Source organism: Heliangelus exortis, chromosome 2 (genome assembly GCF_036169615.1).
Source record: "Heliangelus exortis chromosome 2, bHelExo1.hap1, whole genome shotgun sequence".
Lineage (NCBI taxonomy): Eukaryota > Metazoa > Chordata > Aves > Apodiformes > Trochilidae > Heliangelus > Heliangelus exortis.
In genome coordinates, this window is record NC_092423.1 from 21,998,477 (window position 1) to 22,023,266 (window position 24,790).

The following is a 24,790-nucleotide window of genomic DNA, read 5'->3' on the forward strand; positions in this document are numbered from 1 at the left end:
GAGTGTGTCTTGTAGATAGAGGGAGGTGTTCCTCTCCCTCTAGTTTGCCCTAGCGAGACCACTCCTAGAGTATGGCATTCAGTTCTGGGCTCCCCAGTTCAAGAGGGACAGAGATTTACTTGAGAGAGTACAAGAGAGGGCTATAGGGATGATTAAGGGTCTGGAACACCTGCCTTAAGGCTGAGACACCTGGGGCTTTTTAGTCTGGAGAGGACAAGTCTGAGAGGGGATCTAATTAATGTGTGTAATATATGAGGGCTGGGCTTCAAGAAGGAAGGGACAACCTCTTCTCACTTGTGCCTTGTGCTGGGACTAGGTGCAATGGAGTCAAGGTAGGACATAGGAAGTTTCACCTCAACATGAGAAGGAATTTATTTACTGTAAGGGTTACAAAGCCCTGGGATAGGCTTCCCAGAGAGGTTGTGGAGTCTCCTTCTCTGGAGATTTTCAAGACCTGTCTGGATGCATTTCAGAGTGACCTGCCCTAGTTTTGGTCCTGCTTTGGCACAGAGGTTGGACTCTATGATGATCTTCAGAGGTCCCTTTCAACCTCTGACATTCTGTGATTCCATGAAGGGACTTATGTGTAGCGATAGGACAAGGGGTGGTAATGGCTTTAAACAGGAAGAGGGTAGATTTAGGTTAGACATGAGGAATAAATTATTTAGTGTGAAGGTGGTGAGACACTGGAACTGCTGCCCAGGGAGGCTGTGGGTGCCTCATCCCTGCAAGTGTTCCAGACCAGGTTGTATGGGACTTTGAGCAACCTGGTCTAGCGGAAGGTGTCCCTGGTGATGGCATGGGGTTTGGAACTACATGATCTTTAAAGTCCTTTCCAGCCCACTCTCTGGTTTTGCTTATAATGAGGGTGAGCCACTAACCATATGGCTACTATGGGGTTGAGACAATGGAGTTGGTAATGATAGATGTAGAGGGCAGAGAGGCTAAACTCTAGTAAGAGGTTCTGTACTCCTCAGCCATGTTTTCCATGGCAGAGACATCAGTGTGTTAATGAATTTGCTAACCAACCCCGTATGTGCTTGAATAGGGAGCCCTAATCACCCAAGCATCCTGGATGTGACTACAAACTGGTCAGAGGGTAAAGGTTTCAAAATGCCACCTGTTAAGATAGTGACCTGTGCTGAAGAAATCCCTCCATATAAAGAACCCAGATAATGAGAAACAAGGTGCTCTTTTCACTTATGAATCTGGCTGTCTTGTAGGAAATCAGTGGAGGTGGAAAGCTGACATTTGGAGTGTGACACAGCGAGTCATGGAAGCAGCTGAGGGAGATGAATTGAGACAATTTGCTGTCCAGCAAAAAGCTGTTCAGCTGGCCCTGGACACTGCTGAAGTAATAGAAGGTAGTGGCCAGCACTGTACCTCTACAATGAGTCCTGGATGGCAGCAAATGCCTTATGTCTGTCACGGGAAAGATGGAAACAGGTCAACGGGCAGCCCAGTGGGAAGCCTGCCTGGGCTGCTACCATGTTTCAAGGTGTCACTGCATAGCTAGAGAAATTAGAGGTAAAGGTATCGCATGTATATGCCCACATAGCTAAAAGCCAAACCCCTGAAGAACAATAATCTTCACATCACCAGGAAAGGGCCTGGGAAAGCCCCAGACTGGGCTCAGTGGTAGAGGGGGACTGGATGCAGGAATGCATGGATCAGGATCAGAAGCAAAAGTCCTCCCAGGGTGCCAGCCATGGAAGAAGAGAGCTTGACCCTTGTGATTACTCAGGTTTATACTGGGTATGACACATCAGATGGAATACTACTTTGCTCAATTTTGGGTCACCTGTCTATTCTGTGTGTCACCCCTTTTCCTCTCTTGCATTTCCAGCAGATAAAATGTTTAGCAGAATCAAGCAGTGGCCTTGGTCTTGCATACCATTCTCCAGCAATAACTATAAATGCTGAGCCTTATCAGTCCTAGAAGCAGACACTGAAAAGTGTGCTGTTAATTTCAGAAAGTGCGGTTACTTAGAAGAGACTTAACTGAAAAGTAAATTTACTAAAAATTGATTCTGTTTTGGCTCAAAACAGAGCACTGTCAAATTTGAAAAGGGAGACCATGTCACAGCTTTTTTTTAATTAAGAGTATCCTTAATGTGAGTTTTTGCCATTTCAGTTATGCAATCAATCTGTTTATAAGTCATTGCCTGACTGAAGGGCAGTAAATCTAGAGAACATTTCTGAGTCTTATCCTTCGAAACATTGTAATTTTCATACAGAAATTGCTATCAATAAACCCAAACAGATTTTAATCAATTAATACTCCAATTAATATAGCAGTAATTAATGTAGCAGTCGTAGCTGCTGTGTTTATTCATAGAGTGATACTCCCAATTCTTGCTTCAGTCATAGTGTTTAATGCATTCCAACTTCACATGGTTGAAGTCAAACACGAGTGAGTTTCCAGTAAGTGTGGGTTTTGGTTGGATTTTATGCGTTTTTTTTAGAATTGTTCATTAGACATGCCTGTGTGTTACTGAGACTGACTTCTAAATGAAGCTGTGCACATGGACACACAAAGCTATTGGCATCTCATTAATGTTTTAACGCTAACAACATTGTTAGAGGCAAACAGAGTCTGTGCATCAGCTCAAACAGAAATGGTGTTGTCACTAGTATGATGCATGCATATTATGCATTCTGTATTCAGAAACTTTAGAGCTGAAAGTACATTCCCTTATTAAATTAATTATAGGAATAATTCTATGATGCAACTGTTAGATGTGAATCAAAACACTTTGGGCTGGAAGTGATCGATAGAAGTAGCCAGCAGGTCTAGGGAGGTGATTCCCCCCACCTCTACTCTACTCTCTAGAGGGCGGGAGCACTTCTCTTAAGAAAACAGACAAAGAAACCTGGGGTTGTTTAGCCTGGAGAAGAGAGGGGAGACCTTATAAGAGCCTTCCAGTACCCAAAGGGGACCTACAAGAAAGCAACCCAAACCATTCTATGATTTTTCTCCTTGCTCAAAGCAGAGCCAACTTTGAAGTTCAATCATGGCATTCTTATTCTGCACAGGAGTTGCGTCTGGAGTATCTCCAAGAAAAACATTGCACAGCTGCCATAAGCAATCCATTCTAGTGTTTGAACATCTTGGCTGTCAAGAATCTTTCCTAGTATCCATCCTTTTCTGCAGCTTATGACAATTGCCCCTGGTCCTTTTGCTGTGGATTCCTCAGAAGAGCCTGACTGTTTGGTCTATCATTAGGTAGTTGAAGACAGTTAAGATTTTCCCTTACCCTATTTTCTTACAGAGATATGTTAAAAATGCAGGAGTTACTACAGTAAACTTACTCATAAATTTATTGAGCTTTCTTGCATTGGAGGGTATTCAATTTATTAATTTATTTTGATTTATTTTCTTAAAGTCTTCTGGAACCTTTATACAGTTCCTGCTTTGATAAGACAGTAGTAGAAGATAAGTTACATTTGAAAGAAAGCAATTATATTTGAGAAAATACATGTACTTGAGGACTAAAACGTATCAATATTGAAACCCAAAGCTTGGTCCAACAGATAAGCCTGATTTAATCTTAAATCTCTTTCAAGCATAAAAAAAAGGTTACAGATTTTGGAAACGAGTCAGAGAAGAAGCATGGAGATACTTTTGCTTTTGATATATATAAAAAAGTTTTGGGTTTTGTGGTTTTTTTTTGTTTGCTTTTGCTTAGTATTTATCCAGTATGTTTATTATGAATTCAAGAACAACAGACCTTGCAGCTGAAATTGCTCATAGCAGTGATTAATCTTCTTCAGCCACAAGTTTAACTTAATGGAAAGATTACTCAGGCTGCACAAATATCTTACTAGAAGCTACAGAGACAATGGGCCTCAACAAAGACTCTGAGAAGCAAAAGAAAAGCTAAAGGCAGGCTCTTAATTTCTGAGAGTCAACAAGTAACACGTTCAACATTTTCCTTTGATTGTCTGGAAGAATAAGTGATGAACAATATCATGTTTAATTCTTGTTCTAGCATAGCCATTTCATCACATAGTGCTTCTTTTGCTTTCAGAGCAGAAAGAGAAAGTATATCCTTCTTTGGGTTTATCTGTGCCCACACTTTTTATTCTGTTGTTTCTGGAGAGAGGAGAAAGAGGCAGAAAACGAAGTTATTACCTCATAGTGAATTTGAATTATAATATGCTGGGGAAAAAAAATTCACTCAGGCAAAGATAAAGGCAGATGAAGGGAAGGCAAAGTAGCTTACTTGCCATGTAATGCCAAGTTTAGTGAAGATACAGTGTAGTTAAACCTACTCATCTACATGCTGAGTGGTGTAGGGATGTAGGCGGTAAAGTAATGCATGATGATCTTGGAAGTTTTGGTAAGTGGAAGCAACACTTGAAATAATTTATGAAATATCCTCTGATTAATCAAAAAAGAGACATTTGTATGGTACTACATATGAAAATATGGTCATCCAAATGGAAGTCTACTTTAAGTTCATAAGTCAACACAATTCCACCTTAGATAATGTCAGTAACAATAGGACAGTCAGTAACTATACATGTCTCTCTGATTGCATCTCTAATAGCTTATATCTACAAGCTATCTTTTCTAAGGAAACCACAATCCACTGGCACTTTGCATGTAAATAAGTAGAAATTTTTGTATTTTCTTAATAGAATGGATAGCTTAGACTTTAACAGACACATTTAGTGATTCCATATGCATAACCTAGTGAAATAGTCACACCATAACTTATGTTGCTATTTATCCTTGTACACAAATAAATACATTTCCTTAAGCAGGAAGGGAACTGCCTCCCATGAAGAAAGGCAAACAAATAAATCCATACAGCTTCACATCTCCCCAGTTACCCAGCCAAATCCAATCCTCCACCCCCATAAATGGCAATTAATTTACTGCTAGGTTTTCTTTGCAAGTGTTGTATCATCCCATCTTCCGATGACTTTGACCATCTTGCACAGTTCAACTGGAAGGCAAAGCCCGATACCCGGAGCTCTTCTAAAACTCAAAAATGCCTCCAATTGGAGTAGGGGCAGATGTGGCTACTGTGGCTGCGAAGTGCATTACCATTTTATTCACATATTTCCACAAGTACAGCTTCTCAGGGTTACATTCCCCATCACGCCAGTTTTCACTCAAAGCCACCACGAGCTACACCCGGGGAAGTTCTCACACCCAAGACTCGGCTTGCTGAGAACAGGGAAGGACAGTAGCCCAACATTTCACAGACGGCGATTTCATTTGGGGGTCCCGAACCCCATAGGCACGTACTGAGTGAGAAGACGGGAAGGTAAACGAGGGGACAGGGGCGCTGGGCTGAAGAAGGCAGCAGGAGGTCTCCTATAATCACCCCGCCCAGCCCTGCCCTTACGGGGCGCTCCTCCTCCCCTGGTGGGGAGAGGGACGGGGCCGGGGCCGCCCTCCCGCCGCCTCCTGCCCTCGGACCGTTAGCGCCGCGCGCCCCGGCCGCTGGTGGCGCCGCGCCCCTCCCGCGTGCTGATTGGCTGGCGGCGCCGGCGCTCTGCGGCGCTGTGGCTGCCCGGCTGCCGGTGGGGAACTGAGCCGCCCCCGCCGCGGGGACCCCGGCACCTCCTCGCCCGACCCGCTGCCTGCCTCGGGGAGATCCTCCGGTACGGACCGGGCGGTCGGAGGAGGGGCGGGGAAAGCACGAGGGCCTCCGCCTCCTCCGCGTGCGGCGGCGGCAGGCGCAGCATCCCCGAGACCGGGAGGCCGGGAACAAAGGCTCCGCGCCAGCTCCGGCGGCTTCACTTTGCCCCCAGCGGGGATGGCGTCCCTCGGCTTAGGGGGGCTCAACGTCTCCCTCCGCAGGAAGAGCGTCTCGTCGCGCAACGCCGCGGTGGAAAGGCGGAACTTGATTACGGTCTGCAGGTGAGGCATCGGGCCCTGCCCGGCCCCCGCCTGAGGGGGCAGCTCCTCCCGCCGCTGTGGCAGCTTGGTGGCCCTGCCTGGGGGCTCCGTTCCGCGGTCATGAGGGGACGCGCGGCCCTTGCTCGTGGCTGCCGCTCGAGGGCGGGAGCGTGGGCGGCGATCCCCGCAGCCGGCGATCCCCGCAGCCGGCGATCCCCGCAGCCGGCGATCCCCGCAGCCGGCGATCCCCGCAGCCGGCGGCTGCCCTGACAGGGGGAGGCCGAGAGGGTGTCGGCCTCCGAGAGGCTGTGAGACTCCGGGGCACGTAGCGGGGAGGCAGCAGCCTCCCCCATCCTGACTCAGCTCCTCCGGGAGCGGTCGTGTGAGGAGTGTTCCGGCGGCAGCCGAGGGGCCGGGGCACACCTGGCAGCGCCGCCGGCCGCACCGGTGCGTCGGAGCATTAAATGTTTGGGTGGGTTTTGTTGGTTTTTTTTTCTCTGTGCAGGGGAGGGAGAGGTTTGTTTTAGGCACCTTGGTTGCATTTCTGGGCGAAAGGCGGGGCAGACCGAGCTCTCAGCAGGGTTGAACTGAGGTTTTCATCTTCGTTCAAATAGAATTGGTGTAGCGTCTTTTTCTCTTGAATTGCCACGGTGCGGCCGCTTTTAAAATTTAGACTTAGTTCCTGGACGTGAAGTCAAACCTGAGACTGTTCTTCCAAGCTGCTGTAGAAGTGGCTGACCGTGCGTTCTTGCTAACGCGCTGGTACCGCAAGAGCAGTCCCGAGGAGGCTACGTTCAGGTGGTATTTTTATCTCCAAAATCTAGATCAGGAGATCTGCAGTACAGGCTAGATCTACTGTATTAAAATTTTTTTTTCAGCATTTTGGTGCTGAGCTTATACAAGCTTAATAATACTTCCTGTAGCTTTTATTCTAAATATTTCTACTGCTGTCGTTAAATTCATGCAGTGTTGCTAAATGTGCAGATACTGGCCCACTGTATCATGGCAAACTTTTAAATGCACGAATATGCTAGTAGCATAGCTGGTAGTTCACTTGTTTCAATTGCTAGATTTTTCAGTTATCAAACTAATTTGAATATTATTTGGAGGAGGTCTTCAACAAATGCATGTGAGTTATGATATAATTTTAAGTCTTAAGTTTCTTATTTTTCTGTGGGTTTGCGCTTTTCTTTTTTTTTTTTTTTTTTTTTTTTTTTCCCTTGCACCTTGTATAATGTGTTTTCCAAAGTGTAACTATCATCTATCTGCTGACTGGAATTTGCTTCAATATTCCTTCAAGCCACAGTATCTGGATTGCAGAGTGACATCAATACTATTCTGTTTTTCCAGGCTGTTATATATACCTCTGCATTTACCTGTGATAAAGAGATACAAAAAAGTTTAACAAAAAACTTGGTGAAGCAGAGAAAATAAAAGAAACAGAAGTTTTCAGTTTCATTATTGTTACATTGATAAAGCTATTGCCAGTTTATAGGCTTGGGGAAACAACAGCTTTATCAAGTAATGACATAATTGTACAGGATACAAACAGTTCTTTTTGGAGAGGTATATTGTATTCCACAGAGCTTGCTATTTTTTTTTGCCTTCTCATTTGAGTGGAACTCTTCTGTACTCTGTACTCTTATATTTTATTTTTCACTCTCTTTATGTCCTTGTCCTGCTGTTGAAATGATGCTGTAAGATGTTTAAAGGTGCTTAGAAATCTGAGGGAATTCACTCAAATATGTACAAAATAAAGAGCTATGGAAAAAACTATTGAAACTTGTGAATTTTCATTGTTTTCAGTAAAGCATTTTACTTTGTTATATATTCACAAAACTTGAAGTTCGTGGTTTGTGAATACACCTTGAAATTTGGAAATGATTATGAGGAAAAAGTATTGCTATGATGTGCATACATTGTTTGTATTTTTATGCCGATGTAAATGTTTAAAATATTTCTGTATTTTACTGTTACTACATATTTTCTATTATTTTTATTGTTGGGAACAGCCAAATTCATAGCTATTTCCTATTAAAGTCCTATGAGAATGTGGCATATTTCTGCTAAAAATAGCTCCAATTAATTTATTTGATCAAATTTGGATGATGTGGCTTTCTGCCTAGTGGAGGAGAGAGATCACAAGGAAGACAGTCTTCTGAATTACCACCTGTTAATGGTCTCTGGTAATTCAAGGAACTAATTTTGTTAAAGCTCAGTTTAGCAGATTTTTACTTAGTAGTAAACCAGGCTTTGGGTTTTTATTCTTTTTTTTACAGTGATGATACCTAACTCATGTGGATGTGGATAGTTTCTCATATATACAGCTTTGGAAAGAGCAGGATGTTTCCACTAAAATGTTGAGTGGCACTGTAGCCATGGGAAATAATGTTAATTTGTTTCATAAACAAATAGCATGTGAAGATACATGGTTATGTTTGTGTAAATGCACAACCATTATATAAATTGCAATAATTTTTAAGTTTTTTTTGTTACAATAAGTAATAAATATTCTAAACAGATACAGGACTAGCAAAAAGTAGAGATGGGCCTTGGAAGTGAGGGTAATAGCTTAAATAGGGAATGTTAACATAGAATTGATCTGTCAGGAAATGTATTTTAAAATAGTGATTTTGCTAATATGCTTAGGTTCTGTTGCAGTGACATTGACCCTTAGTTGAACTCCCTGGTTTCATGTCCCAGCCACATTTGCCAGCGTAAGGGATATTAGTTTATAATCCTGGGATTATTCTATATTAATAGTTTACATTCTTTAAAATTATATTTTAATGACATTTTCGAAATTGTAAGTTAAATGAATTTGACAAAAATGCTTCCATATATTTGAAAATGGATGAGGAGAATCTGACAATGAAAAGTGAAAATCTGATAGCAGTCATTTTTTCTGCCTATTTGCTTATTGATCAGTCTTGTTGCTGTTTTGCAAATAAGCCTATTTTCCAACCCTGTGGACCAGGGTTGTATCCACAAAAGATTTATCTTTGGTTTGGAGTTATTCAAGACATTTGGGAAACATTCTTGTGCACCTTGCAAAGCAGTGGAACAACCAACCCCAGAATGGTTGCTATAAATTGTTCTTGTTAAGAATGTTTCCTTCTTGCATAGCTCAGATCTTTTCAAGGTAAGAGGATACTATGGTTTCTACATCTTTTTCTTGGCTCAAGCAAGATTAGATTTGTGACAGAGAACAACATGTAGGAATTGGAATCTGAAAGTTTGTTTTGAAACACTGATAGTGGAGTCTTTTCACTATATGAAAAAAAAGAATGCTCCCAAAACCATCAAAACAACCCTACTGTTGCAGAGACACAGTGGGAAATGATTGGATTAAAGCCAGAGGTTTTTTAGAGTCTTGAATCAACAGGCATTGCATCTGGATTACTCCACTGCTCCTATAGTCCACCAAAAATTGCCTTTTCTAAAATTTTGGTTTTAAGCCACTTAATTTTTTCATACCCTTTTACTAAAATTTCTCTCTTCAGAAGTCTATCTAGACTTGCCCTAGGGGGCAATGCTGCTGTAACAGTTTAGTGGAGAGAGGATGAAGTTGGGAGCAACAAAGTGAAACAAGAAATAATTATTTCTAACTCTACGTACCTGGACATTTTTTCTTCATAGCTCTTGTGTACTTTAGACCTGACCTTTTCTTTCTTGACTTTCAGTCCCCAGGTGGCTTCATGTACCTGTGTAAGAACATGGGCTTTCTTTTTTTGGGGGCGGGGAGGGAGTTGGTGGTAGTGTACATTGGAAAAAAAACTATGAGGCATCTTTAATGACTGAGTAAAATTGCTTATCCAGTGTTTCCAGGGTTACCTTTTTTTTGAAGGCATCACTTCTACATAACTTAAATCCTTTTTCCCAATTTGTGTGGTAAACATGTTGAAGTGTGAATATCATGCAAAAAGTGTTTGACTTTTAACTTACACTTAGAGATAGGTTTGCCTATCTGTACTACTGGAGAAGAAAAAGAAAAAAAAAAAGGCAACACAGGATTTCTTCCTAAAGAATTTTTTTAATATCCCTCAAAATATTTCTGCAGCGTAGCAGTAATATGAGCCCTTAAAATTAATGATGATAGGCTGGATTTGCTAATCAGACCTTAGGTATTTAAAAATTATTGAATGTTTAAGATATCTTTAGATATCCTTTTTTTTTTCTTCAATTTGATTGCATGAAAATAAATAAAATCACCTCTGTGTGATTTTTAGTAGTGTATATGAATTGCTTTTAAGTGTTTTTTCTTGAGTATATCTATATCCCATACAGTATGAACCAGTGATCTTTTAAGTAGGGCACAGAACAGGGGAAAACCAGGCATCGTTACATGAAAGGGACCTTTGGAGATCACTGAGTCCAACCACCTGCCAGAGTAGGATCACCTGGGGCAGGTCACACAGAAACCTGTCCAGATGGGTCTTGAAAGCATCTAGAGTAGGAGACTCTGCAACCTCACTGGGCAGCCTCATGACAGGATAAAGTTTATACTTCTGATTCTTGAGCTTGGATTTTGGGAATGAAAGGAGCATTGATGAAATGTCAGGCAAAAAGAAGGATAGTGAAGAGGAATTTATGTTGGATAGTTTTCAGTTTTTCTACAGCTTCATTAATATAGTTAAGAGCAGAGGAAATTAATTAGAAATTAGAAATTCATTAACTCCTTCCTATGCAGAAAGTGTGAGATTTTTTGTTTTATCTTTGTTTTTAAGGCTTTATTCCTAAGACCAACAATGATGATTATATTTCCAGGCTTTTATGTGGTAGGTGTTTGTGTATTTTGACTGTTCTTGAAATCAAGGTGTTTCTCTGGTTCTTTGCTCTCTTGGTTTATACTGTCCTGCTCTAGAGGGGCAATATCCATTTAATTTGCCATTGTTTTGTACTTTTTTTTTTCTTTTGCTAGGTTTTCAGTCAAGACTCTGATTGACCGTTCCTGTTTTGAGACTGTAGATGACAATTCCCCTGAATTTAATAATTTTGCAGCAGTTCTAGAACAGATTTTAAGTCATCGACTGAAAGGTATGTTGATTAACTTTCTGACTTGTGATGTTTTTGGTGATGTTTTTAATTTGTTTATATGAAATCAGTGTACATCTGTAGAAACTCCTTGATGCCAAATGAAGGTGCTGGCTTTCCTGTGTGTTTGCAGTTTTGCTGTTACCTTCCTGATTTTTTGCATTACTGCAAAGGAGATTTTTTTGGTGAAAGATGTTTCCAGTGTTCTTGTTGCAAGCCTTCTCGGCTGGTAATTAAGCAAGTGAATGTTGCCATGGTGCTGAGCGCTGTCTGCTTTTCTGTTTTATGATAAGGCTGTGTCCTAAGAGTATGAGTCTGAAAGACATCTGTAGTGCTTTCTGCTTTAGAGAAGCTACAGAAAATGTATTTGTGGTGCTGTTCCCTTTTCTTTCTACTTTCTCTGCTTTTGTTGTCTTTTTTCCAGGTAGTGTGTTTAATTCCTTTAATTTCTGCCCCTCGGTCCCTCTAGAGAAGCTGGGTTTTGTTACTGAAATGTTATGGACCTGGATTAAATTGCTTTTGAGAAAGATCAGTTGTTAATTTTTATCTTGTATTGGATCAGATGTTGTTCTAATTAAAAAAATGTCCGCTTGCATTTTCTGATTGTTGTAGAGGAAGCTGCTTTGCTAAAAGTATAGAGTGTGCCATAGCAGTAAAAGTCTCTAGAAAAAGACTTTGGAAGCTTCTTCTCCTTTTTCTCAGTAATGTGTACAGTTTCTGAAATTGAGGGACATCATAATGATCTAAATATAGATGTGTAATATGATAATCTACTCCTTTTTCATACTTTTGCTTTTTAATATTCATAAGTAAGCTTTGTGAACAATATTGTGTGTAGGCTGACATTTGAGTAGCAGAATTACTACCTGCTGTTGCTCTGTCAGAGAGGGTAAAAAAAAATCACGCAGTGGGGTGGGAACATAGGGTTTGTCACATTTTGACAAAGATTATTGGAGTGATTAAGGGTACTTAGCAACTTGACACTGCAGGGAAAGTGCTCTTTTTTTCTCCTTCTCCCCCAGCTTCAGTGATGTTTGAGCAAAAATGATGAATTTTATTATTTTTCCCCCCCAACATGCTGTTAGTTCACAGTCACTTATTCAGGACCAGCAATACAGAGGAGAAACCTTGACAGATTGGCAAATGGAATTTGCAAGTAAATAATTATTTCAAACAAGAAATGAAGAAAAACCAAAGTTAAATTGTTGTTTCATTCTCCCCCTTGTACTTATCAGTAGGATTTTCTAGGTTTGCAGATTTGAATAAAAATATGTAAAAAGGGTAATCTATTGGAAACAGGGAGTGTTTTGGAAATAAGCTAGATCACTGCAAGTAGTTCTTTTATTCTTTAAAAACTTGAAAGGGAAACAGATTCAAAATGGACCATGGTAACTCAATTTTTAAGAGGGTATATATTATACAATCTAGAGCATGAAAGAAACTGCATTTTATTGCTGGAAGTGAGTGATAAATTCTGAATATATACTTGATGTCAGTAGGAGCACACTATAAAAGCAGAATGGTGATTGCAGTGGGTTGTACAAAGTGTTTTAAAGCACACTAAACATTATGATCAGTTTGTCTATGGTGAGATAAATGGCTTCATTGTATTAAAGTTGTCAGGATAATCCCCTTGCAGTGTAGTTAAACGGATGATCCAGATTTGAGAGTTTGAGTATATAGACCTTTACTGTCTTAAGGCGATGGCAAATAACGATTTTTAATCATTGACTTTTTTTCAGAAGTGCTGGGAAAGGAAGGAAGAATTAAAACACAAAAAAGAAGTATTCATTTGCATTAGGGCTAAGTTTACTTTTCTTAGTGTACTTTTATAAGATACTTATGAGGAAAAAAAAGCACTACCTGCTGTTTAATGGAGTTTCTCTTTTTTAAGCAATGATTAATATATTTTCTATTACACAGAATTGTCTGAATTCTAATAACTCAGACATAAGCAGTGGTTACAAAAGGAAAGGGTATGAATTATGTCTGCAGAAGACAGTTTGAGCTTTCAGGTCTAGGTCACAGGTGAGACAGGAGGGGTTTTTGCATGAGATGCAGCTTGTGATGCTTCACATCCTGAGAGAAACAAGTCTGCTGGTTAAAATAGAGGTAATGGAGATATAATGGGGGTGAAAAAGGTAGATTAGGAAACAAGAGCTGAAGGCACTACTGTCAGGAAAAAATAGAGTTTAAGCATATAGCTGTAGCAGTCCTTTATTTGGTGCAATAATGCTATCAGCAGATCACCTTTTGTTACTAGTTTTAATATTTATACACACGTCAGTAACCTTATTACGATTTTGGCTAAAAAGGAATAATAGGGCTATTGTGTAATTTGTAGTTTAACACATTTGCCTTCTCTCTTATAGAAAAAAGTCTTAACTGAGTTTGAAATCGTCTTGGAATACTTGGTTTATGAACTACTGTAGCTTTTTAATGACCTGTTCTGTAGGCCCAAAATGAGAGTGAACATTGCAGAAATTCCTCAGAAGACTAATATACCAGTTTGTGACCAAAAAGTTGTACTAAAATTATTTTTTGCAGGGTAGAAGACTTTTCTGTGACCTAGATAATAGGGAATTCTGGAGAAAACCTATCTGCACAGTTGAGAGTTTTTTGTATGTATGCATGTATATAAATATAAAATTGATTTTTCTCAAGTATAAAATTCTCTTCACCTAACTGCATTAATGAAATGTGTGGTACTGCCTAAAACAAATGACAAATACTTCTTGCATTGGATTTTTAAGTCACAAGAGTGTGGGCTCAATTGTGATTTAAGAGTCAGTTGAAAAGCTCTTCAGTATAATTGTTGCATGCTAGCAAGGAAGAATACAGCAAAATACATATATGTACACAGAAGCCCAAATCTTGCCATTGTACATCAGTTTCAAACCAGAGTGAAATGCATAATGCAATTTTTTTTTACATTTGTGAGCTAGTTTTCAGTAGAAATTCATGGATGTTCTCTTCTAAAATCCCATTGGTGCAGCCACCCTTTAAGGAAATAACTGTGTTTATCTCAAATAAGCAGCGAGGTAGCTTAATAAATTTTACATATCTTGTATTTTGACTTAAGGTCAGATCACCTGGTTTGGCTATGAAAGTCCTCGTAGTTTCTGGGACTACATTCGAGTAGCTTGCCGAAAAGTCTCTCACAATTGCATCTGCAGTATTGAGAACATGGAGAATGTCCCTTCTTCTAGAGCTAAGGTAGGGAAAAGAAAGGTCAAATTTAGTTTTTAATTACATTGTTCTGTGTAAAATAGCGCTGACATTTCTGTGCCCAGAAGAAAAACATATTACTAAGCTTGCCCCACAGAATTTTTCATTGTTGGAAACTATGATTTTTTTTTTATATGTACCTAATAATACCTAATATGTACCTAATATTTACTTTTTAAAAAAAACACTCAAATCTGAATGGCTTTCCTTTTAAATTTGTTATTCGGTAGAATAAATCTCAAGTTCTCTTGAGAGTGAGCGTGCTCTGTTGTAAAATGCTTGCATTCATGTTTTCAAACTTAAATAAATCTGTTTTGGAGGAAATCAAGTTCATATAGGCATGCCTGAAATTTTTTTTACATTGTAGAAATTTCATTACTTTTTTCCCCTAACTGACATATAATTTTATTTTGTATGTAATTATGCACTAATAGAAAAGGTGTGATCAGCTCTGGAGTTGGTGTGGTTGTACAGGAAGCTTCTAATATCTTTGTTTACTAATAAAGATACATTGTTTTAAAAGACTTGTATAGAAATTATATTCCTGATTATAAATGTGATGAAAACACTGAGGAAGTAACAATTTAATGTGTTTATATGCATATGTGCTGAATGAAAATAAGCTTTAAACTGACCTATCTTTAAGTCCTAATAGTGTGAGATGATACAGGCCAATAGCTTAAAAGGTACTGTTGGCCAGTGTTTACAGTTCTTTTTACTAGATTGGAATGCTTCTCAATAACTCATATTTCTGTGTAAAGCAGTTTCAGTTGGTAACTGAGAACCTTTTGACTTTAAAGTGTAGTAGAAAGTAGAAAAGCGTGCAAAAAAAGTAGAAAATAGAAAAGCATGCAAAAATTGATGTTCTTAATTCCTTTTGTTCCTAAAAGAATTTGAATCAATTGTTTGACCAAACATCAGAGATATGTTCCATGGCTATTTCAAAAAACACGTAGTTCCAGATTTTTATTGTACTCTGAATTATTCACAGTTGGTTTAATTGGTGAAGTAGAAATATTTAGCTTGTTGTATGCAAAAAACATTTTAGTCTTTTTCAGGGGCTTGACTTGTTAATTATGCACCCATGTTTTTCTTCAATAAAAGTGATGCTTAGATTAAGCAGCACCATGAATCTCTCAGATCTTTGAGCAGCCATTGTAATGATCCATAGTATTGCAGAACAGCTTACTTGTTGTTTCCTTCTTTTGTATAGACTCAGGTTTTAATTTCGTATAATAAACATATCTGTAATTTGTATGAAAGCTGTGAAACATTTGAAATTCTATGACAAAAAGCAATTGGTTGTTTTTTCTATCCAGAATATTACATGCTATTCCTAGCACTCAACATACTGGAGTAGTAGACCGATAATTCAATTTTTTCAGCTTTTCTTGTTGCTTATGTTGAGATCTGGAAATTCAGATGATTTGGAGAACTTATTTCCAGACACTTCCCAAAGAGGCTTATGTTCATTGTATTGCTTATATTCAAGATTTATTTTAAAGGTCTTTCTGAATTCCAAGATTTTAATATATATGAATATTTCAATTTAGAAGATGCAAAGATGCAGAGCTATTTTCTGAAATACTCATAAATAAAAAATTTCTTTTGCTCTGTGGAAAACTCCATGCCAGACAGCGAACAAAGAAGCTGCTTTGTGCTTCAGGTGTGGAGAGCCTTGTTGAATTTTTAAAGGTTTGTGTGGGAGCATTTTGGATGTCCATATCTGAAAAGGTTGGAGATGTGTTGACACAAATACCAGTGGTATGCATCCGTTTTACTGATGGGCCAAGTGGGTGTCTGCTTCAGCCTGGAAGCTCTCAGTAGGGTTTGTCAGTGATAGTTACCCCTGGTTTCACTGGAGCTGCATAGGCTTTAGTTGTCAGCTAAGCATCATCATCATCAGGGTTTGACTGTTTAAATCATGTTCTATATAACTGCAACATAAAGGCAGGTATGCAGATAAACTACAGGTAGTTTTGGTAAGATGTCTATAGTGATATTCACCTAGATGTCAATAAACACCAAATATATTAAGCAGAAAAATGTCTTACTACTTACATAACTATTTGTAAATTTATACAGGTTACAAGAAATGTTCATGGAATTCTCAAACTGAAAGTCATAAATATGGCAGACACGTGAAGTGACTCTCTCTTGTAGATTAAAATCCTGTGCAGCAGACCTGTAAACACAGGTCATTTTTGAAGCTATTGCTTATGCTTTTGGACTTCAAGTTTTAGGGCTCTTAGATTTTATTTTGTTCTTGTATATTACGTGTACATTCTAGAATGATGTCCTTACTGAGGAGGGGGGGAATAATTTGTGAATTATATAACCAGTGACATGCTTTTAGTATGTATTTTTAGTTAATATTTTTAATTTAATTTATTTTAATTAATACTATTTAATAATAATTTTTAACAGACCCCAGAAATACTTGAATGAATGCAGAGAATTAGTCCTTACTTAAATCATCTTGAGGGTAGGGTGTGTTATTGCTGCTTTAAAGCAGGACTGATTTGATACTTCCAATACTACTGTCTTTAAAATGAAAAGCTTTCTGCCCTGATCTGCTGTCACTTACTTACACAAGATTTTCAAAAGTATCAAGTATATAATTTAAGCAAAATACTTTTTTTTCCCTTAAATTTTTGAGAACTTTAGTTTGCAATAAAGTTTATCTATAAGAATGCATTTTCTATTTTCTTTATTATTATAATGAAGTGCATCTTGGCAACAATTTCAGTTTAGTGGTAATTTTGTTAATCTGTTCATTTCACCTAGGTAAGTCAACTGTATAAATTTTCAGTGTAAAATTAACTGTTTCATTCTATAATATTTCAATATATGATCTCTTGCAGGGTCGAGCCTGGATCAGAGTAGCACTTATGGAAAAGCATTTGTCTGAATATATTTCCACAGCTCTGAGAGACGTCAAAACAACCAGGTCTTCAAGACTTTTATTTTAGCAATATTTTAGCAAATGTTGCTTAAGTGAGGGACTTAAATTTGAAAGTGAATATTCTACTTGGTTTGTATAGGAAAGTGTGTCACTAGTAAAAGAGCTGTAACATAGCTGGAGTTCGTATCAACTAATTGGATTTTAGCATGGGTAAAACTGCAAAATTGAAAATCCCTTTGTGGAACAAGTCTGGAATTCTTGAAAGGTCAGAAGAGAAGAAAACATCTCTGAAGAAGGAACTTATTCTGAAATGGTAGTGTGATAAGGATAGAAGATGTAATGTTTCATTCAAAGTTAGGTATGTTTGACATACAACCCTACACACTTGCTAAAAATATTTTTATAGGAACTCTTCTTGAAGAGGAAAGGAAGAAAATTTTGAGAAATATAGAAAGACAGAATTAGTGATCTGGCATAGCTAAGATTCTTGATGCAAATGAAAAATGTGTAACAGATTTTTGTTGTACCTTCTAATGGTAAAAGCTATTATGGACAAGAGTATGCTTTGCTATAGAAAAGACTCTAGCAGTTTTGGACAGGTTCTAGATGATGTCATTATAAGATGATGCTTTATCTGGTGTTTTGTAGATTTATGAGTCTGTACCATGTCATGTTGTGGTACCCTGTGTTGGACTCTAAAACTTCTAGACATACTGAATGGACTGTTAAAAATAAGAAGTTTCTTTTTAAGGACTGCTGTTCATTTAGAATATTATTTCTGTTTGTAATACTGTTTGTCCACAAATCTCCATATATTTTGCCAATATTTAGGTGATTTTGAAACACCACTAGGTAAATGTCCCACTTTATTGAGGTTCCCAGTAGATGAGAAGCTCATAAAAAAAAAGATTTCTGGAAAAGATTTGTTGCCTGAAACTGAAAAGTCACATGAGTTTATGAGGAGGAGGAAGGTCATCAACCATGTAGTTAAACAGTGCATTCTTTGTCTCTGTTTAGTAGTGCAATTTATTTGCTAGTGGATGCTGGTGGTATTATTTTAATAGCAGTTTCAAATTAATTTATTTGAACAGGAAAAGTTTTAATATATTTGTATATTCCTTCAATGGCATAGCTTTTGGAAACAACCAAAATAACCAGCATTCCAAACATAGTAAGTTTGTTTTTGAAGTAATATTTTAAATACATCTGATGGATATAAAAGTTACATTTTCAGAGCTTGGTAATTCCTATTTCAAATCCACTAGTAATAATGGACATGCTTTCTTTTTCTTTTGGGAATTTGAATACCTAATAATTGGCCTGATTTTTGGGGGGATGCTTCACATTTTTAAAAGTTTGTATTGTGCTCTATGCATATTAATATTTATATAAATTTCATATGTTATATGTGCATATGTCAAATATGAGATTTATCAATCCTACAGCTAGCTCTTCTTAAATTTTGATGTGTTTAGGGCTAGTCCCTTGATGAAGCAGCACATTATTAGTGCTTGATCTGCTTATCACACTTGGAAGGGGGTTGGAGTAAGACTGGAAACACAATTATTTTTCTAACAAATTGTTCAGAACAGGTAAAGCTAGACTGTTCTGTTGCAAGATGTCAACTGCATAACACTGGAAGATTTGTGAGTTTTCCCAGGGGGCTGCTGGCTGTTCTGTGACTGGTTTAAGAAACATTGCCATTTTCAGATTCATATCTACATCTTACCATTGCAAGAATGTCCTGTCTTTTTTGTGTGATTACTTCCTAGGCACCATTTTACAATATAAACTGAGCACAGCACAGATTGGTACCTGGCAAAGATTTTACAAATGCCAGGGAGATGGTTTGTAATCAGCTTCTACTGAATCAGCTGTAATCAAGCTGTGAAGTCCATGTAGATCAGTATTTTGTCTCAAGCAGTGGCCAGTTCAGCCTCCTGGTGCCCTTGCTGAAGTCAGAAGGTAGAGAGCTGAGTCCGAACAGCATGGCCTCAGTGTCAAGACTGTAATCATCATCCTTCCAGGGGAAGCCTTCCAGATTTCTTGCTTCCACTGAGAACACACAAGGTCTTGGACAACTTGTTTCCTTTGTAGTACATGGATGTCTGTTATGGAAATGCACAAGTGGGACTTCTGACAGTGCATTATAACATAGTTCAGTGTTTGGAACTATGCCTCAAAATATGTCTTCTCTGGATGTTCACCAAGCAGCCAACTCATGCTCTCACTGAGCCATCCCAGTGTTTTCATGCACTTCTTAAAAGAAATGGAGCACTCTTGCTGATATTTGTCTGAAAGACAGGTTGCATTAAATAGCCTGGCACCTTCTTGCAGTCGTACATTCTAGAATCTACAGATGGTCTGTGCCTCTCAGTTGCTTGTAAGTGACCTTTCAGCCTTGCCTTTGATTCTGGACAGCTCTTGGTTTCCCTCTCTCCTCATGTAATGCTTCCTCAGGTGAATTATAGTGACCTTTCAGCAGTAAAGCATAAGATAACTTCAGAATTTTCTTTGCATTTTGTTCACTCTGTTTTACTATTTCTTAGGGCTAATATAAATTCTTTTTGCCCACGTCTAAATTTTTATGTGCTCTAAGATTGTGGTGGTCTGTGCTGTGCAGTTTATTGGTTTGCTTTATTTGAACTGAAGTAGGAATGCCACTGGCATTCATATGACTTGTTTTTAATTAAAGTGGACTTTTTCGGTTTTGTGTAACTGTGAAAAACATAATTATTTGAGAGAAAATGTTATTAACTTAACTATTTTTTTTGAAGGAGATTTTATGAAGATGGAGCAGTTGTTCTTGGTGAAGAAGCAAATATGCTTGCTGGTATGCTGTTGGGACTCAATGCAATTGATTTCAGGTATATAATTGCATACTTCATGAAAAAATTCTCAGAGAAACTAATGCAAAATGGAAAACACTTTTAGAATCACTTGATAGTTCCAGAGACAAAATGTGTGAGGGAAGGAAGGGGTGGGACAGAAAGATCTTGAATGGCTATTCTAGACAAGGACAGAATTATGCTATAGTTTACATAGCTGCATGATTAGAGCATCTTTCAGGTATCAGAACACTGAAAGAAGTGGAAGTATAATTGCAGAAGATATATCAAAACTATTAAGTGAAACTTACAGACAATTGAATTTTTTCAAGCTTTGTTTAAACTGCTAGGAAAGGTGTATGACTGAGTACATGGTTGTGCCCTGGTATTCAGTGATAGCAGTATAACTGTATGTGTACAAGTGTGGGTCACTAACTTCAGCACTTCCAAAGTTTAAAAGCTTAACCTGCAAATGACTGTTTCATATTTGTGTTATAATTAAGTACAGCTGAACTGCAAAGTATCAGGCTACATGAATTTATCTTTCAACCTTTAGCTAGATTTTCTGTGCTTTGTTACATCATTAATTGTGTTCTGGGGTAATAAAGTTGGAAGCACACCCTAGGTAACAGGAAAAACATCTTGGTGTGTGTGTTTGTATATATGCATAGATATTTATATATGTGTGTGTGTGTGTGTGTGTGTATACATATATTTAACAAAACAAACAAAAACCTCCCAAACAAATGAACACCAAAAAAAAGAAAACAAAAACCACAAACCCAAACCAATAAAAACCATCAGCAAGGTATGAAGACTAGCATGCCTATGAAGAGATCAAACCTGGCTGGTATATGGACCTGTTAATATACCTGACTGGGCTCACTTAGTCTCATACAGAGTCACAGGGGAGTGATTTCACTGGGGAGTTATTTCACTGGGGAGTTGTAATGCTTCTCTCGAGTCTCCTGGCAGTACACTGTTAACAAATTCCCTGCAGCCACATTAATGCTTGTCACAAACCAATTAAAGAGAAACTGGCAGAAAACAGCTCATAGACTCATTGGATGTAGAGTGATTGACTGTTACCAAAAGACCTTTGGAAATTTACTCCTGCTTACATACCCTTAAAGTAGTTTTGAAGCTTATTGGACTCTTCTATTAGCCAGTTTAACTTGTTAGTGAAAAAAAATGCCTAGAATGAGGACAGGATAATTCTTTTGTTGCTGGCTAGGTTGGTTCACAGAAGCATCCTATTAGTGGCTTAGATGGTGGGACCCTAAGGCTTAGAGAGGAAGACTAAAAAGGATTGAGTGCTGTCTGGTGGCAGTGAGCATTTAGTTATCTGGCTGTGCAACTGGATGATAAGAGAGTTAGCTTGGCGTACAGCAAATTCAAATCTTACCAGATTTTATTAGTTTAAGCCTTTTACACTATATGAAATTAAACTGCTTCTGTATTAGCACTGTATTTAGAAGTACTATAGCTGTACATGAATAAGAAGCATAGCAAAAGTAGGCCTGCAGTATGTAAATCCTCCCATAAATAATTATCAATTGACTGTTTGCCTTCCATAAGCCTCAGTGGTACATATTACTGATGTGAGAGCTTAGGAATGATGGGCTTTTGTTGGAGACATCCAAGTTTCTTGTCATTGCAGCTTTTAAGAGCCGAGAAATATTCTGGACAAAAGTCAGAATATAGTACTACATGAGCATTTCCACTGTGCCATATATAATACGTAGTATTGTGGTTTGAACATCTGGGAAACTGAAACCATTCTTTGCATGATATTTTTTACTTTTTTTTTTTTTTTTTCGTTCAAACAGTTTCTTTTAAGTGTTTACTCACTTATCTTTGTGGAATTGTAAGTAGGACTTTGGGGAGGAGATGGAAGAATCCAGATGAGAACAGAATCTGGTTTGCAGGGGTGTTTTTTATTATTTCGTTTGCTTAGCTTAGGGAACAATACCTTCAGATGTATTCCCAAATACTGCTTAAGTGACTGCATTGTCAAAACTGTAACTTTGCAAAAACTGTGTCTTGCTAGAATTTGTTTTTTTAGGACAGAGATAGGAGAAGTGAGGAATATGAGTCTTGTGGAATCATAATTAATTTTGTCATTTCCATGACAGTTAAACATGATCTAATACAATATTTTTTTATCCAGTACAAAAAGAATACAGTGTATATGAGAGCTTTATAAAGGTACAGCCATTTAAGAGCATTTTCTGAAAGTTAGTTAGTTTCATTAGAGCTACTCATCTTCCTGCAGCACTACACCAGAAAGAATTTGAAAGGAGAAAGATTCTAAAATATTTTTAGAACTAATTTTTTACTTCATATTAGTATAAAGTTACATTGGCACACTGAAAACACTTTAAATGGACTTAAATACTAAAGATTCCAAGCTAGTCCATAACTCTTTTTTCTCTTGCTTCAACTTTCTTTTCCCTGTTGTTCCCTTGAAGTTCATCTGTATTTTCAGAATAAAAGTGAATATTAAAAAAATAGGATTCATATCACTTGTCCTGATCTATTTCATGATTATGTAGAATTTCTGTTTGTTGGAGTTTTCATTGTGTTGTGGTCTCATTTAAAGTGACTCTCATTTAATATTAAACAGTCTACCTCAGCTGAGTAGGATTTCAGTATTAAATACTTTAGGACTTTCTTACTACAAAAAATTAAGAAAAATCAAATTTAATATTGGTAAAATCAGCTGTCACTGTATTTTATTTACTTGTTCTAATCTTAGCATTTCTCTTTTATCAGTTTTTGTCTGAAGGGTGAGAGACTGGATGGCAGCTACCCAGCTGTCATAGATTATACACCATATTTGAAGTTCATCCCAAGGTACTCCTTATCTTTACATCTCCATTGCTTTTAAGATTTTATTTAATTGGCAAAATTTTACTTCCTACTGGACCTCTAACTTTTCAATTCACATTCAAAATAATATTCACATTGAAATATAAAACTGTGCACTTAACTACCTCGCTCCTTAAGACTGGTGGAATTATTGAATTGTTCATCAGAGTGAGTAATGCTAACTTTGTTTACTTGGATTAGAATCACAGGTCAGGATGAAACATTTGCTTTTTTTCCTTTGAACATCACCAGACTAAGTTGTCCTTTCTCTTGGGCATTTTCTGTATAACTATAAACTTATTAGTATTTTGTAAATAAAAATTATGTATGCCCTGGTAAGTGGTAAGATGTGACAGATAAGCAGTATGTAATATGAGCAGTAAGCACATAATAGAAAATCAGGAGCAGTTGCATATAAAATCTGACCTTCCAGTTACATTTTGCTCCTCAGATCTACTATATCATAATTAATAACAAGAATGAGCACTAGCAGGTCAGGTAACAATTTGGCATTTCTAAAAAGTGTGGAAATTAATGGGATGTATTCTATTTTTGTTTGAAAAAATGAAGAAGGCAGTGGGGAATTAGGACTAGTCTTGGAGTTGTACAAGTGAACATGAGATATCCTTGTTATTCTCTTGAAGTTCTTATTAGCTTACATGTTCATGACAAATTGCATGGTCCAGTTAAAATAGAATTTGCATCACAGCAGGATCATGGCCTTGCAAGAACTGCTACTTTAAAAGTAGTGAATACTGTTAATGTGTTAAGCATATCTGTAAGGACAGATTTCAGTTGGGCATTGGATTAAAATAAAATTCTTGTATTTGGGAGAGCTGTCTGAATTCTCTGGCAGAACACATACATTGCAACAGTGAATCTGCATACTGTGTAGGGAGAGGTGTTCTGGGAAATAAGATCCATGGTCTTAGCTATAACTAGGTACATTCTCCTTTAAAGTTATCATGCTTTAATGTAATGGCAATAACTTTTTTATTTTTATGTGTTTTTAGAAACCAGTATGATTTATTTTCAGATACTGGTTTTTGCTTTGCATTTGTGAAGGAAATATTAAATCACCCCTTCCTTAGGTAGCACATTGTAATGATACATATGCAAAGGATGATGGTGCTCTTTATATTCCAGGAGAGTATCCCACATACAGTTGCCTGACTTGCCTAAGAAAATTTAACTAAGATCACAACTAAATTTTTGTGTATTCTTTAGGTGTCTCTACAAATTGAAACTTGAAATAGAAGTCGTATTTGGTGATCTATCCTATCCCAACATTTTGACTCTTTTTGGCTTACAGGCCTTTAGATAGCTTCAAGAACTGTGATGCTTTAATTTCAAAGGGAATTTGCATTTTAAAAACCACAGCTTTTCATTTGGGTAATAAATATGATCCTTCAGTTCTGACAGCATCAGCAGTGATGAAGAAGAGCTAAGAACGCTGGGCAGTAGTAGCAGTGAAGGCAGCACTCCAGAGAACATTGGCCCTCCTTTCATCACAGATGAAAACAGTTGGTACAACAAATGCAAAAGGGTAGAACAGAAGTATCGGCTTGCATTGGAACAGAAGGTAAAAATGGGGGGTGATGGAGCCAAAGCTGATGACCAGCCAACTGGCAACATACACTTTTAAGTAAAGGCAAAAGAATGTATTGAAAATTATTTAGCTGTATGTAAATGATCTTGTATGTTACAATCCTCAGAGTAGCTCAGCATCTTTGCTCGTTAATTTGTGGGAAATGGGGTTTGAAGAGAGGGGGAAGAAAATAACAATAATAGCAGTATCACTTAGATAGGAGATTTTGCAATCTAATGCAGAAGCTTTAGCTCCTTTTTCTAATTTCAGGGTTACTGGCAGTGTGTCTCTGAAGCTGTTAGATTCCAATGCTGGAGTGAACATGACTGCCCATGTGATTTTCCTCTTCCTTAGAGGCCACAGAATTTTAATGATGTAGATAGACTGCCAGTTGAAGGGTTTTGTAATGATAGTGATGTTAAAATTTAACATTTAGTCTTATAGTAAACAAAAATTATCAGCAAAGTAAGCCAACTAGG

The 24,790-nt window shown here is 37.8% G+C and overlaps 1 protein-coding gene across 1 annotated transcript in view; it reads left to right on the plus strand.

Moving 5' to 3' along the window:
* The first annotated feature begins 5,508 nt into the window (after nucleotides 1-5,508).
* Nucleotides 5,509-24,790, plus strand: part of RUNDC3B (RUN domain containing 3B) — a 42,104-nt gene continuing 22,822 nt past the window's right edge. The window contains exons 1-7 of the mRNA XM_071735162.1: nucleotides 5,509-5,878; nucleotides 10,779-10,894; nucleotides 13,974-14,107; nucleotides 16,984-17,069; nucleotides 19,802-19,891; nucleotides 22,628-22,708; nucleotides 24,137-24,305. Of these exons, the coding sequence (XP_071591263.1) occupies nucleotides 5,775-5,878; nucleotides 10,779-10,894; nucleotides 13,974-14,107; nucleotides 16,984-17,069; nucleotides 19,802-19,891; nucleotides 22,628-22,708; nucleotides 24,137-24,305 (780 nt within the window). The 5' untranslated portion in view covers nucleotides 5,509-5,774. The remainder of the gene's footprint in view (nucleotides 5,879-10,778; nucleotides 10,895-13,973; nucleotides 14,108-16,983; nucleotides 17,070-19,801; nucleotides 19,892-22,627; nucleotides 22,709-24,136; nucleotides 24,306-24,790) is intronic.